The sequence below is a fragment of the Pogonomyrmex barbatus genome, unplaced genomic scaffold (assembly GCF_055798465.1).
Source record: "Pogonomyrmex barbatus isolate J1 unplaced genomic scaffold, ASM5579846v1 scaffold21, whole genome shotgun sequence".
NCBI classification, from domain to species: domain Eukaryota; kingdom Metazoa; phylum Arthropoda; class Insecta; order Hymenoptera; family Formicidae; genus Pogonomyrmex; species Pogonomyrmex barbatus.
Window position 1 is genome coordinate 1,825,599 of NW_028297118.1, and position 14,566 is coordinate 1,840,164.

Genomic DNA, 14,566 nt, shown 5'->3' on the forward strand with positions numbered 1-14,566 from the left:
GATTAAAAAAGTCACTTATGCTTCGAAACGTGAATTCTGAGTCATCAAATATGCGCACTACGTTGGAATACATGACGCCTATCGATATACGTATTCTGTTTACAAATAATTAAATTTTATCGAGAGATGGGAATCGTGTGTGAAATAGTGTTGGTGACCCTCGCCACGCCGGTTGTTCCGTTCCTGAGTTGGTCAACGGTGTGTGTATGTGTGTGTGTGTGTATTGTAAAATGTGTGTATCTGTAAGCGGGGACGTGTAATCGCTGAGCGGTCGTGCGTTTAAAGTCAAAGGAACCGAAGGATCCCGAGTGAAATAGTGCTCCTGAAAGGCACCTGACCGACGTCGCAATGGTGAGCTGAAGTGACACTGGGGCAATGGCGAAAGTCGCGAGAGGTCCCGATTCTGTGCCTATGGTTTTATCGTGCGAACATTGCACTAATCAGACATTCAAGCAAATTCAAGATTTTGTTAGGTGGGTCCATCTGTTTGACGTCGATCAGTCAAATTGTTCAGTTTTATTGAATGATTTTTTTTTTTTTTTTCAATTTTGATCACCTCAAGATAGTATTTCTTCTGTAATTTAGAGGTTTTAAAATAATACGAGCGTTTATAGATATATTCCTAATAATAATTATAATAATGTTTTGGAGGATAATGTCATGATACATATCATCTTAATAAATATAATTATTAGCAAAATGGTATATTATTTTATGGTTTGTTTTAGACACTTGAGAGATCAACACTGTTCCAGAGAAGGTGGATCTTTCGTATGCCTCTATGGCTATAATGGAGTATGTACTAGTCTTCCTGTGGAAGGTGTTTCTGACAAGGATTATATAGCGCATGCCACAAAACACGCAGTTATGCAACAGCAACGAAAAAGTAATGGCCAGTTATCCGAGACTGGTTCAACGTGGACTGTGTATTCGGCTGCACAAAATCTACCTGCTGTTCTAAACGATCCATTCAAAGGGAAACAGAGTAACTTCTTAACTCGCACTTGGGGAGATGGATTTGTAGAAAAAGTGGATATTCCAAAAAGTCCTTATCTTCCTGAAATTACAATGCAACATTTCGAAATGTATTTGAAAAAAATTGCAAGGGTAATCATTTATATAATATGTTTTCTTAACAAATATTAATAATTCTTAATAATTTACGGTATGTCTTAAAGAATGTATGTCTATACCTTACCTATCTATTCTTTCAGAGATATCGGAAACATTCACGTATGAATTCAAATGTAAACAGGCCGATTACTCCAAATGAATTGCTTCAAAATTTTCCTAACCTTAAGGTGAAATCATTAGGTAAGAATGTCTAATATACTTATATAGGATGTCTGTAAAGTTTATTTATATTCCCTGTATTTTCGATACGATTAAAAATATAAAAATATGTCAAATCACATATTCTTTTATTTTAAAAAGCTAATAAAAAATATTTTTTTTCCTCCCAGAAAGGGAGGTAGACAGGACATAATAAAAATTTTAAATAACAAAGAGGTTTAAGTATCTCGTTTAAAAATATAATTAAATTTCTTATGAATATTTCTTCTTAAAAATGTAATTTTATGTTATGATATATATTTTAGTAATTAATAATAAATTTTTTGTAATTAGAAATTAATCTGTCTTTATTATAAAGTTGTATTTATTTTATCATATTTACAGTTTTTGTTAAAATTTATTTAATAAAAACTGTTCAATTAAAAAATCAAATTTGTTATATATTTATACATTTAACTTACAAGGGTAATTTGTCTTTATAAATCATAATTATAAATTTTGTATTAAAAGTTTTTATATTAGATTTAGATTAATGATATGATAATTAGATACATATGTAAATTTATAACTAATTTTTTTTCAATCTGTTTTTAATTAGAAAATATAACATAATTTTTCTGCTTTTAAAAAATTTACAACATGATTTTTTTTGCTTCAGATCGGTTGCAGTTTGATTTAGCTAATATCCCAAAGATCTTCTTAGTTCCAAATTTGGATCTTTCAGAAAAAGATAACTTTGATGCTGTGTTTCCGTTTGCAAAAAACGGTCTCTTAATTGAAGACTGCAATATTGTTATGCATGTAAAACAAATGCAAGAAAAGGTATGATCATAAATATATATGGAAAAAATAGTTTTGCTAAAGTATTTAACGATTTGACCATATACAGGCTTGAAAATCATTGTTGGATATCAAAATAGGATGTATGTAGATTGCTAAAATATAAGAAATTTTTGCAGTATTATTGTCATGATTTTAACTATTTTACATAATTTATTTTTGATGACTCAACAAAATTATTCTATTATTTCTCGGATCTACATTTGATTAAATTTTTAGATATTTTAGCAAAACTATTCTTATTCTATTCTAAATAAAGAATAAATGTACGGAGCCTATAGACCTCACCATTGACATTAAATATCTCGATCTAAAAATTTATAATATTATTTAAGGATGCTTATATAATATGTGCATAAATATATACACATAAAAATTGATTTCAACAATTTTAATATTTGTTATAAAATTATGCAAAATGCATTGTTGCAGCTTAGTCATTACTTGGACATTGTGGAAGTTCGTATTGCAGAACAAGTTGCGTCCAAATCTCAAGCCTTTTTTCATGCAATGACATCTCACGATGTGCTTATGGAACAACTTACTCAAACTATTACGGTTCTAAAAGCCCTTAGGAAAAATATTCATCAAGTCGATAAACATCTAGTCAAGGATTCTTTAGAAATTTTACGGTAAGTCTGTTCGTAACAAAAAATTAATATAACTCTCTCTCCTTTTCTCTCCCTCTCCTCCTCTTCTCCCTCCTTTTCTCCTTTCTTTTCTTCTTTCTTTCCTTCTTTCTCCTAATACATCTTATATTTATGTTAATGTACAATATGCTATTGCCACATTTAGCTTATGCCAAAAATACAGGATTGATAATATCGCATCTGTGTCAATAAATTGAGAATAACAACTGATTTTTGTTATCAAATTGCTAAAAATATGCTAGTTAAACGTTTGGCTTGATTAAGTATTTTCTTATTTACTCGCAAATGTGATAACCAATCATAAACGTAATATTTTATAACTCAAGACTTCTGAATCCGATGTAGGTGTAACGATACATATATCGAATGAGCTCTGTTTACCTACAATGATTGCCTGCAGTTTCATTTGTTCACATTGCATTACACAAAATCAATGTACACAGAACAATTATCTATAAACATTGTGCATATATTATTTTGCATATATGACTGTTGTACATATGCATATTGCATATATAATCATATTGCACACATAGTATAGTGTATACGATCTGAAAAGTGTATCTGAAAAATTTAAAACTTGTGTAATTATATAATTACAAATTACACCAGAAAGCTGATGAGGAGTGGATTTTGTTACGCTATATGCATTAGTATGTTTTTTTTATTTGTGCAATTTTATCATGTGTGCATTGTGCTATATAATATAGTTATAATTGCATGTGCAATATACTACAAGCAATTCAATTATATATGTGCAATAAAATCGTGTGTGTAATATGTATGTATACAATGCTATCATATGCAAAGTAACGTGTGCGCCAATAATATTTATAGGTAATCGCTGTGTAATCGAGATTTTATGATATGGGTAAATGAAACTAGGCAATCATTTATGTGCAAACAAATAGGACCTTTCTCCCCTAAAATATTTAATTTTGAATATTTAAATTTAATTATACTATATTTTTTTCTTATTTAGCTTGGAGCGTGCTAGATCTAATAGATTATTGGTTCAAGAAAAATTAAAACTTATGGCAACCGTACATCAAAGCCAACCTATGATACAATTATTGTTGTCGACGCCAGATTATGTTGCGGCATTAGATCTTATTTCTACGACGCAAGAAATTCTCTTTCAAGAATTAAATGGAATACATAGCTTTAGGTAAGTTGCAATTCAATAGAAAATATTTATTTAATTTATTATTTATTTGCATCGAAAAAAGATAATAAATTATTAGGATAATTATTGTACGTTTACTTAGACATTTAAGTTCTCAACTAACTGAGATGGAGAAGCTTGTGGATAAGATGTTGTCGACTGAGTTTCAAAGATATGCAACAGCAGATCTCAATAGGCCATTGAGTGGTGAGAATACCGTCCTAGACGGCGTAAGTATCATTTTGTATCGTATTGTATTCTAGTTTATAGCAAACAAACATACGTCTTTTCCTAATGAGATCATTTGTACATCCTCAATAAATAGGATAAACTGGTCTCTATTATTTCTGGTCTGTTACGTCAAAAACATTTTCAATTTGTGGATACATACAAAGAGGAAGCTGTGACCACTATAAGAGCTTTAACAAAGCAACGGGTGATAGAGGCTCTGGCAGCAAGCGATTGTTGCAGCGATCAGCAAGCAGCAGCTCTAGAAGTTGGAGGCCTCTCATTGACGGAAAGATTAACTTTGCTTCATAATACTATACAGTCTTTCACATTTCTTCTTTTACGAGTTAAGGTAAACAATCTAAAAAAGCCGTATGTATGTACTTTCATTTTTTTATTATTGCTGCTTTATATTACAAATTTTTAATATTTAATATTATATCTTGATAAAACATTAAATTATTGTTATAAAATTGACATTAAATTTTTTAGATTAATTAAGAGATTAATAAAGAAAATTAACTATTAATAAAGACGAGCTTTTCTTATACATTTTAGTTAATATTTTTAGATTGTAATAATTGCTATTTTTTTTTAATTATTCTCTACTCCAGATATGAAAAATTCTATGTAATAATTAGACTTTTATTATAGGCAGTTCATGATGTAATGAGAGACACCGCCGACTTATCAGCGGGATGTTTGTGTGATGGCTCGTTTGATGAATCAGTACCTGATCGATTACTGACTCGAGAAGAACATTCGCGAGTGATCACTAAACTTAGTGATATGATTACCTCTATATGTGATTATTGTCATGAGCGAATGGGAAACTTGCTTTCAGCTGGGACAAATGAAAAAGATAAATTCCACAATGATAAGGACAAAATAATTGCCGATGTTTTGCAGAATAAATTAGAAGATAAAGAATGTCAAACATGGAATGACAAGGGCTCTTGGTTAAGTGAAAAGGCAACAACCGCTCAAGTTTGTCAATTAGCCAATATGGTTGAAGAATTTACATATGCTTGCGAAAAACTTTGCGGCAAGCAATGCACTGCGTTGCGATCGGCATTTAAAGTAATTATTTGTACAAATTATATTTAAAATTTACTTCTCTATTGTCCGATAAAATCACTTTTCTAATAATTTCTAATAATTTATGATGTTTTTTTTATAGGCGCAAGCAAGTAAGTTTATACAGCGTTTTCATAATGAACGCAAAACTAAACTGACTTTGCTATTGGAATCTGAAAGATGGAAACAAGCTGATGTACCATCAGAGTTTCAATCGTTAGTGACATATGTATACGAGAAAAAGTGTTTTCCTCTTAAAATACCTACGTCCGAAGATGACGTAAAAAATAAAGGCGTGGAGAATTTTATTATGGTCGGCGATGAAAAATTTGCTGTTGTTGGGACTGCTTTAATGCTTATACAAATGCTATATGAGTACTGCAGGTAAAGAAAAATTATAAATCTTTTTTATGCATTTTATATATAATATGACGTATGATTTCTTTTTAGGACTGGTAGTGAACTAGTTGCCTTGTCTGGAACCATAGGAAGACAGTTAGCCGAATTATTAAGACATTATAATTCTCGATGCTGCCAACTAGTTCTGGGTGCAGGGGCAATGCAAGTCGCAGGCTTAAAAACCATTACAAGCACGATCCTCGTATTGGCGGCGCGAAGTCTTAAACTTATATTGTGGTTTATGCCCTTTGTTAAGATACATTTTCAAGGTAAGCTTAATATGTTGATTTTTTAATATAATTTGAAAATACATAAAGTTTAGTAAAAAAGTATCAAATGTCAAGATTTAATTCCATTCTATATATTTTAATATTCAGCCCTTGTGGAGCAAAATCCTAGTCGAGGACTCATTGGTACATCTGGTACAAGTGGAGGAGTAGCTTTATTAGATAACGTTGAAAGAGATATTCGCGCACATATCCGTGAAATTGAAGGAAAAATTCTCACTATCGTAGATAACTTGTTAGGCGGTCAAATATCCAAATGGACGGCAAGACCTCCGGTGCCATCAAAATCTTTTAGAAATATTTCTAGGTAAATGTTCTAGATAATATTAAATAAATATAATTTTTAATATTCATTTTTTAATATATTCTTATTCATAGTTATCTAATGAAACTTCACGAAGCTGTTTCTGGAATTTTACCTACCGTCGAAGTACAATCACTTTATCGTACAGTAAATTCATCATTTAAGGAGAAACTTAGAGAACAACTGGTTAAAATGAATATAGTGAATAATGGTGGTCCGCAACATGGCGTAGTTACATCGGAACTTACATTTTATCTGGAAGCCTTAAGAAAGTTAAAAGTTCTACCGAGCGAAGAGTTAAATGACAATTGGATGAGTGATATATGGACTAGATAACATGCAGAGCGCGTAATATATTGCATTATAGAAGCAATGAAATATTATAGAAAGAGGTGACTAAAAAATTTGTGCATTCGTCTTCCTTTGTATTATTCGTTATATTCGAAATATGAAAACAATAAAATATCCATCGATTATCCGATGGATTTTATGAAAAGAAGTATTATTTGCATTGAATTTGAATATGAACACTTTAAGTAATTAATGATAAATGTATACATATATATATTAGCAGATCGCGACATAGTTTTGTTAATTTGATGTAAAAGAACAGCAAGCGTGATGATATTACAAAATTGACATTTTGATATCGAAAAGAGAATTTAACAAATTGCTTAGTGATTTTATGTTAATTTCAACAATATCAATATTTTCCAATGAATAACTTTCATCTTTGAACTACAGTTTTATAGGTACATTAAATGATTTCTCACAATACATTTTTCTTTTTCTCAAATATTTTTACCGACCATAGTGTTCAGGCAAAATTGCTGTAGACTATATACAGTATATATATATATATATGTATATATCATAGTTATTATATATTATAGATATATTTATAAGAATTTTGAAAATCTGTTTTCTAGAACAAGTATGGACACAACATAAGAAAGATTGGAGAAGTTGTTTATTTACTTGTAATTCAACGTTATACTTTACAGACGTTTATATAATGATGTAATAGGACCAAACGTAATAACTTGTAAGTTTTTTGTATAATATTGTATTTACCGTACGTACAGTATTTTTGGAGTTATATGTTTCTTTAAAAAATTTCTTTTTTATGACCAGATTAATTAAATGGTGTATGGCATACACTGTATGTACAAATTAAACTAAAAGTGGCCAATGTTTTAATAATTATTTCTTATGTAAATCAATTGATTATAACCAATTTAAATATTAAAAGTAGCAATGTATGGTCCGCGCCTAAAAGAAATTATAATAAAAATATGTGCGCTGCTTATCATTCTAAATTTTGTAGGAAAAAATGCATAAGGATAGTAATGTTTTTCATAATTTATAATATTATGAAAACTCTTGCTTAATTAATAATATGTTTACATATAGAATAATTATATATGGGAAGACAATGCGTTTGTGCGCAAAATTTTTTGACTATTAATTTAGAAATCATAGATTTACATATAATTTATAAAATATTGAGCCTTATTGCAGATTGTAAGGTGTATTCAATTCCTGATTTTATCTAGTCCAAATTGTACATAATGTACTCATGAAAGATACATCAAAAATAAAATAATTTAATTTAATAAATTAATTAAATAAATTGAATTGTGCGCGTTATGCGTCATGATCCAACGAAAATGTATTAAAATAAACTCTGAAAACATTTTTTATACTATGAAGAAATCAGAATGCTAAATAAAAGAGTCGAGAGCTCATCATTATAGAAAATATCCTCGCAGATTTCTTTTTTAAGACGAATGATCTCCCGTTAGATCACGGCGCATATGGACATGGTTAATATAGATGTAAGTTATTATATCTTGTACTCTTGCGCATAATGTATTCTGAACGTTAACATAAAAAATTAATAACACATGCAATTGAAAAACAGTATAATATTATTTATTTAAACAAACGTCCTAAAATGCCTACTGAATTTTGTAATCCAAGATATTAATAGTAGTTAATTATTTATCGTCTGTCATCTCAAAATGACTACATCAAAAGTAGACTGTATATTGTATATTTGCATTATATTAATTATTTATAAAATTCCTTACGTTATATATAAAAAAAAGATTCTCTCTTTGACGCATATTGCGCATTTATATATTTAATTAGCTTACAAATTTATGTTATACGGGAGTAAGATGCAAATGAACGCTTATTTTCATGTTTCCATAGTAATGAAAAGAAAAACATATCCATAACCTGAAGAAACGTGGAATTGTACGAGTAAAACTACGTCTGCTATCTCTATCTTCACACACAGTATCATTCTTTAGAGTGTATTAAAAACAATGTCTGCAGAAAATAGGTAATTAATTTCCTGGATATATATTTAATTTATTCTAGCTTTGCAGAGAAAACATGTATTATTATATAATAAATTGTTAAATAATTATAATATTAAATTATTAATGGTCGAGTAATCTTTATAAAAGTACATTTCATTGTTTATTGTTATTGTAACTTTGCAATAATAAAGTAATAATGATTTTAGGAAGAAATTTTAAACAGAAACTTGTACATAATTCTCGAATAAAAATACTATTCAGAAAATTTATAATTATTTGCATTTTTTTATTCACTATTAATATTTATTTGTATTTTATTTAATATTATATGCTTTTAATATTCTAAAATTAGCTATCGTAGAATTAATTTTCTAGCGGAGAGACTATGCGAGAAACTGCATTACGACTTGCCATAGAAGAAGAAAACAGACGAAGGACTGATCCAAATGAAACTCACGAACGATCCATTATTATCCTTGGCAGTAAGGGAGTTGTAAGTGATGAAATTAGGAGCGTATTGAATTAACACAACGTACTTTGCATTTTCAATTGTATTTCTAGGGTAAGACAACAATGGTGTATCGATTCCTTGAAAAAGATGAAAGACCAAAACCAACATTAGCGATGGATTATTCTTTTGGTCGCAAAACTGTGAAAAGTTTAGTAAGTAATATATGACAACATTGTATTTATTTATTTTTCTGCGAATAAAAAATATATTCATAGATGACGGATTTTATTTCCTTTATATTTTCTATCTCTAGAAAATAAATAAAAATATTGATTTTATATTTTACAAAATAGATTTATTTATATATATATATATAAGTGTAAAATTATTTAACAATGGTTGTAATATTTTTTATAAAACAATATTCTTGTGAAGTTTATTAAAACTTTTGTTAATCTATTAAATTAAATTTCTAAATGCTATTGCAGGTAAAAAACATAGTACATGTATGGGAAGTGGGTCATTTAGCTTCCTCTCTGGTATCTGTCGCAATGACGGGATCCACATTAACACATTCCCCTCATCACACTGTGTTATTAATAATGTTAGATTTATCACGACCAGAGGAATTATGGTCTTCCTTCGAGGAGACTCTTTCTGTAATAAAAAGTGGTTTGAAAATGAGTTATGACTCTGACACGATTCAAGAATTACAAGAAAAGAGAGCAGCAGATAGGAAGAAAGAATTGGAGCGTGGAGTTGACCCGTTTCTAATGAAAATATGTATTATAGGTGGACGATATGATGAATTTAAGGTATTTAATATATGTATAATTAATATATACTTATTATAGAGAAGAAATATCAGAGAGAAAGGGGGAGGGAGAGAGAGCGAGAGAGAGAGAGAATAAAAAAATGTTACATTATATGACATTTTAATTTCAAAAGTCTAAATAATATATATATATATATATATATATATATATATATATATATATATAAGTTATCAAAACTATTTGTCATTCAATTTTAAACATTTTAAAAAATAATTAGTGTAAATTTTGAAGTGCATTTAAAGAATTATTTTAAAGAATAAATTTATTTTGGTATTTTTTTATTTTCTCCTATCTATTAATTTCTGTAGGAATTCGATTCGAGTAAAAAGGAATTTATTGGAAAAATATTGAGAGCAGTAGCCCATAATCTAGGTGCAAGTTTGTATTATTACTCCTCTAAAGATAAATTTCTTATACGACGACTTAAAGATCTGTTATCTCATTATGGATTTGGCTCTCCATTTTCGTAAGTTCTTTAATAAGACTTTGTATATAAAATATCCTTGATTTATTAATAAATTGTGATGTCTATTGAGCAATCATTTATATCCTCTAAAGTATATTTATGATAAATCGTTGACTCAAATCTCAATATATTTTTATATCATATGTTGTAAAACAAAGGGAAGAAAAGTGTACGGATTATGAAAAACCATTAATGATGCCGGCTGGCATGGATTCCTTCGGGCGAATCGATTTGCAATTCCCCCAAACGAGACCGTCGGCAATTTTAGACACCATCAAACAAATCTACGTCTCGCGAATACCACAAGTGTCGAGGAGCGACGAAAGTACTTTGGAGGATCCTAGTAACGATCCTAATTTTAACGAGCCTATTATCGACAGATTGAGAATGCAGCGAGAAGAGGTATTTTTACTCATTTTTTTATTTAATAATTAGATTAATTAACATTAAAATAGATGCCTATTTAGAAGATTAATTAATTTTAGATATTTAGCAGGTGAAAAATAAATAAATTATTTTTATTCAGGAGATCGCAATACTGCTGAACGACATGATGGAAGGCCGCATGCCGAAAATTCCCGTGCCCGATCCAATTTAGAAAACATGCATTTTCATTATGCATCCATTACAATTTTAAAACAGAAATAAAAAAGTCCTCTAACAATTTATGTGTCGTATTCTATTGTAAGTCATAATGTACAGAATTATTAAAGAATTATTTTGTGAGAAATTACTAAATATGTATATACTCTTCTTCCAAGAATTATAATGTAAAAACTGCATTAATGATACATAATTTTTTTCAACAGTTGAAACAAGGATAAAAGAAGTAAATAATTATTATTTAGATTCTTGGAAGCAAGAATCTAAATAAAGTGATAAGGAAAGAACTTGTAATATTTTATTCTCTTGAAAGGAAGAAAAGTAAAGAAATAATAAGTATATTAATAAAGATAAGACAAAAATGTTTTATCAATAATGTTACATTTTTTTAATTATCTAATTATAAGAGATATTTAATAAGTATTTATAACAGAAGAGATAGAATTGTCTTCTTACAACATTATATTCTATTTGTTGTAATTTTTACATTCCTGAAATCTTTTTCTACAGAATTAAAAATGTAGAAAACAAATTGCAAAAATTCTTGCCTAAAGCTAATTTAATATCGACCCCGAGGAAAAAAATTAACACGCTTCAGAAATTTTCTCTCCTTTCTCTCTTTCTCCTCAGAAATAAAATGCATTTCAATTGTTCCATAACATATTTAACAAAAATTTTGCAAAAACCCAGGGTTTCTAAGAAATCTACCTCGCTCCTGTTTCGCACGCGTTCTCCTTTCTTCGTAACGCGAGCGAAATTCCATCTCCTTTTCCCTCCCACACGGAAGAGCCAAGGGTGATGGAGGGAACGAAAGCGTCCCCCTCCCCGCCTCGCCGCGCCGCGCCGTGACGCTGTTGCCGCTGATAAGAGGCGCCGCGTCGCGTGCGCCCGTCGTGAATGGTAGCGCATGCGTATCCCTCTCCGTTCGCTCTCCCGATACGCGCAGAGTATCCGAGCGCATTTACGAAAACGGGGCTCTGGGGGCTGGGGGGGGTCTCGCCACGAAGAGAGCTCTCTCGTTTCCTTGCCGCCGTTTCCTCAGTGAAAATGCCGCCGCGATAGAGAGCCGCGCGTGCCGTGTGCTCTCCTCGAGCTCTCTGGTCGCGCCCTTCATCAAGTGACAAGACAGAGTCGGCCAGCTAATCCCCCTGTCGAGGAAACTCAGGGGCGCGAGACCAACGCAGCCGTCCCGCTGATTATTTAGACGCCTAAGTTAATTACCCGTCTCGCCCGTCTCTCCGCCTCTTTCTTCTGCGCTCGTCTCTCCTCCATTCCCTCCGCTCCGCTTCCTTCCTCCATTCTATCCGCTTTCTCCCCCGTATTCTTTGTCGGTCCTTATCATCGCCCTCCTTCCCTCTCTTCTTACGTCTTTCCCTTGCCCTCCTCTTACAACTCTCTTCGCGAGCGCACGTACGGTTTGACAGTCCGCGAGTGTCACGGATCCCGGATTCTTCGCTTTTCGCGCCCGTGGACTTTGGAGAACCGCTACCGGAGAACGGCTCTCCGTCCGGCGCACAGGTGTAATCAGGTGAGTTGCGAGACATGTAGCAACTCCGAGATGAAAGAGAGGGGAAACAAGAGAGAGAGAGAGAGAGAGAGAGAGAGAGGAACGACAAAAGCATGATTCGCAATCGAGGCCAGCCAGAGGCTCCCGGCAGAAATCACCGCGTGATTTCTCGGGCGGTTTTTACCACGCTGGGAAAATCGGCGGCCGAGTGCGGCTGAATTGTGCCGATTGGAGAACGCGCGCTTCACCTCACGCGACCCATTTTTACCTGCGTCATGCGTCGCGATCGTGGTCGTCGTGGCCTCCCCGTGACGCGCTGCCTTCCTCCGCCGTTATCGATTCCCCGCGCTATGAACGCGCCCTCCGCATCCCTTCCAGGTATTCTCCCCGTCTCTTTCCTTCAGCGCGAATCTTGAATCGGCATGCATGCGGCATTCGAACGCCCGACCGACGATCGATGACATCTGCGATGATGACGCGCGAGTGCACGTGAGATCGCGCCCGCCGAGATTATTCGGCCGATTGTTGCTTTCACGTTTCCGACATGACATCGAATCCCCGACAGGATTTTCTCCGCTTGTCCTCCCTTCCCGAGTCTTTTTTCAGCTAAAAAATTATCGAAATTGTCGAATTGTACCAAACGACGAGAAAGTTCGTTGTGATTTCATCGGGTCGCGAATTAGGGTCGCGGTTTCGTTTCAAAAATACTATCCAAGACGATATGATTTTCTTTGACATTTGTTGCAAAATGTTGTTTTGACAATATTAAAATATTATTAGTTTATATAATTTTTCCATTTGACTCTTTGTTTTTTTCTCTTTTGCAGTTTTGGATGTGTAAATCTCTACTTTATTGTATTTACTCCCGTAATCATTTCATCACATTATTATTATTATTATTATTTTCTAGTATTAGGTAGATCATGCATCGCATATCGCGTTCTCAACATTTAATTTTTATCATCGACAATTATTGATCGTATCGCTCGATCGAATACTAAGGACATACTCACGTAAGAGAATCTTTTATTAATTCAAGAATTTTTCGAAATCTCTTTTCGTTCTTCAATCAGTTTAATAAATTTATGATTATAATAGTCGCTGTTAAAAATATTTTTTTGATAAATTTTTGATGCGTATAAGTTTTTATTTAACAATGCACTTGTACTTTCTTGCATATCTCGCAAATTTTCACTCGTTGATACAGCCACAAAATTTATTTCACTTTTATTACTGCGAGATAGTGTTATTGTTGTTCGTTATTTTTTTTAATTACGACACTCTCTCTCTCTCTCTCTCTCTCTCTCTCTCTATGAATGATATTACTAAAATACATAATTTTTTTGCATAAACAGATACTTAAACAAATGTTCTAAGATTACGCGAGCGCGAGCGCGCATATACGACCGGATATTACCGGATATTGTGTATACATCTTTGTTTATGTCTATAATTTCGGATGATGAGACATCGCTTTATGGTCACGCAGTCTTTGTTCCTTGTCGTTTCGACATCTTGTGACGTGCTCGCGGTGTGTACCTATTAAACATCCTCATTATTTTGGACAATGTGTGTTAATCGATTCAGGGAATCCTCAAATCCCACGCGATTCCCGAAAAGATATACGAGCAAAAAAGCATGAGAATAATGATTTATATAAGACAGTTATGTGTGATCAAAATAAGACGGTGTAAACAGATAAAAAAATAGTACGATGAAGCGTTAGTTTGTTATACCTACTAGAAATGTGCACTGTAATTGCAAATTGCTCACGCTGTATCGATAAATTGATTTAATTATTTATTATGACAGTTTGCTATTCTTTTTACAAATTACATTCTACATATGAGGCGAAATGAAGTTAACTAATTAAAATTATAACGGATAATTTCCAAATGGAAGAATCAATAAAAATTCAATTGAACCAAATATGTCCATGTTTCAATATCATATTCTTTTGTATTATTTTATTTATTATTTTTTAGCATTATATTTATTTTGTATTCATTCATTATATATTACATTTAAAACTACTAATTATACAATATTTGGATTGCCAAGTATTACTTTAATTTTTAAAAGAATAATGTTTTGTTTTACAGTTATATATTTAATTATGCAATAAATTAA

At 31.7% G+C, this 14,566-nt stretch overlaps 3 protein-coding genes across 7 annotated transcripts in view; all 3 read left to right on the forward strand.

The window, feature by feature from the left end:
* The first annotated feature begins 59 nt into the window (after positions 1 to 59).
* scat (VPS54 subunit of GARP complex scat) lies at positions 60 to 8,166 on the forward strand. Of its 2 annotated transcripts, XR_016139533.1 has the most exons (14): positions 60 to 473; positions 729 to 1,107; positions 1,215 to 1,314; positions 1,952 to 2,115; positions 2,566 to 2,765; positions 3,766 to 3,951; positions 4,052 to 4,178; positions 4,274 to 4,528; positions 4,831 to 5,256; positions 5,357 to 5,637; positions 5,704 to 5,921; positions 6,030 to 6,246; positions 6,318 to 6,635; positions 7,173 to 8,166. XR_016139533.1 is itself a non-coding variant. In XM_011640974.3 (13 exons), exons 1-13 carry the CDS (start codon positions 376 to 378, stop codon positions 6,577 to 6,579), a joined length of 2,913 nt encoding a protein of 970 aa, XP_011639276.2. In that variant the 5' UTR covers positions 61 to 375; the 3' UTR covers positions 6,580 to 8,166. The 2 variants fall into 2 exon arrangements, 1 of the variants encoding a protein (XP_011639276.2); XM_011640974.3 differs by having other exon boundaries at positions 61 to 473; positions 6,318 to 8,166.
* A 153-nt stretch (positions 8,167 to 8,319) lies between these two features.
* LOC105428582 (cytoplasmic dynein 2 light intermediate chain 1) lies at positions 8,320 to 11,056 on the forward strand. 2 transcript variants are annotated; one of them, XM_089078247.1, is made up of 7 exons: positions 8,320 to 8,593; positions 8,935 to 9,066; positions 9,135 to 9,236; positions 9,513 to 9,839; positions 10,169 to 10,326; positions 10,485 to 10,728; positions 10,853 to 11,056. In XM_089078247.1, the coding sequence occupies exons 2-7, from the start codon at positions 8,959 to 8,961 to the stop codon at positions 10,922 to 10,924; spliced, it is 1,011 nt and encodes a 336-aa protein (XP_088934373.1). In that variant the 5' UTR covers positions 8,320 to 8,593; positions 8,935 to 8,958; the 3' UTR covers positions 10,925 to 11,056. The 2 variants fall into 2 exon arrangements, with proteins under 2 accessions (XP_088934373.1, XP_088934372.1); XM_089078246.1 differs by having other exon boundaries at positions 8,949 to 9,066.
* Positions 11,057 to 12,314: 1,258 nt separating this feature from the next.
* Positions 12,315 to 14,566, forward strand: part of numb (NUMB endocytic adaptor protein) — a 64,660-nt gene continuing 62,408 nt past the window's right edge. The window contains exon 1 of one of the 3 annotated variants that reach the window (XM_089078236.1): positions 12,315 to 12,457. The gene's annotated coding sequence lies outside the window, so the exon portion shown is untranslated. The remainder of the gene's footprint in view (positions 12,458 to 14,566) is intronic. The other 2 variants (XM_089078237.1, XM_089078238.1) reach the window with 2 other exon arrangements.

Bases quoted from the DNA above. Each gene is read 5' to 3' on its own strand.
- scat (XM_011640974.3), top strand. From the start codon at position 376: ATGGCGAAAGTCGCGAGAGGTCCCGATTCTGTGCCTATGGTTTTATCG. The intron at 4,179-4,273 runs GTAAGTATCATT...CTCAATAAATAG, and splicing joins AGAATACCGTCCTAGACGGC to GATAAACTGGTCTCTATTAT. The intron at 4,529-4,830 runs GTAAACAATCTA...CTTTTATTATAG, and splicing joins TTCTTCTTTTACGAGTTAAG to GCAGTTCATGATGTAATGAG.
- LOC105428582 (XM_089078246.1), top strand. The intron at 9,237-9,512 runs GTAAGTAATATA...ATGCTATTGCAG, and splicing joins GCAAAACTGTGAAAAGTTTA to GTAAAAAACATAGTACATGT. The intron at 10,327-10,484 runs GTAAGTTCTTTA...TGTAAAACAAAG, and splicing joins GGATTTGGCTCTCCATTTTC to GGAAGAAAAGTGTACGGATT.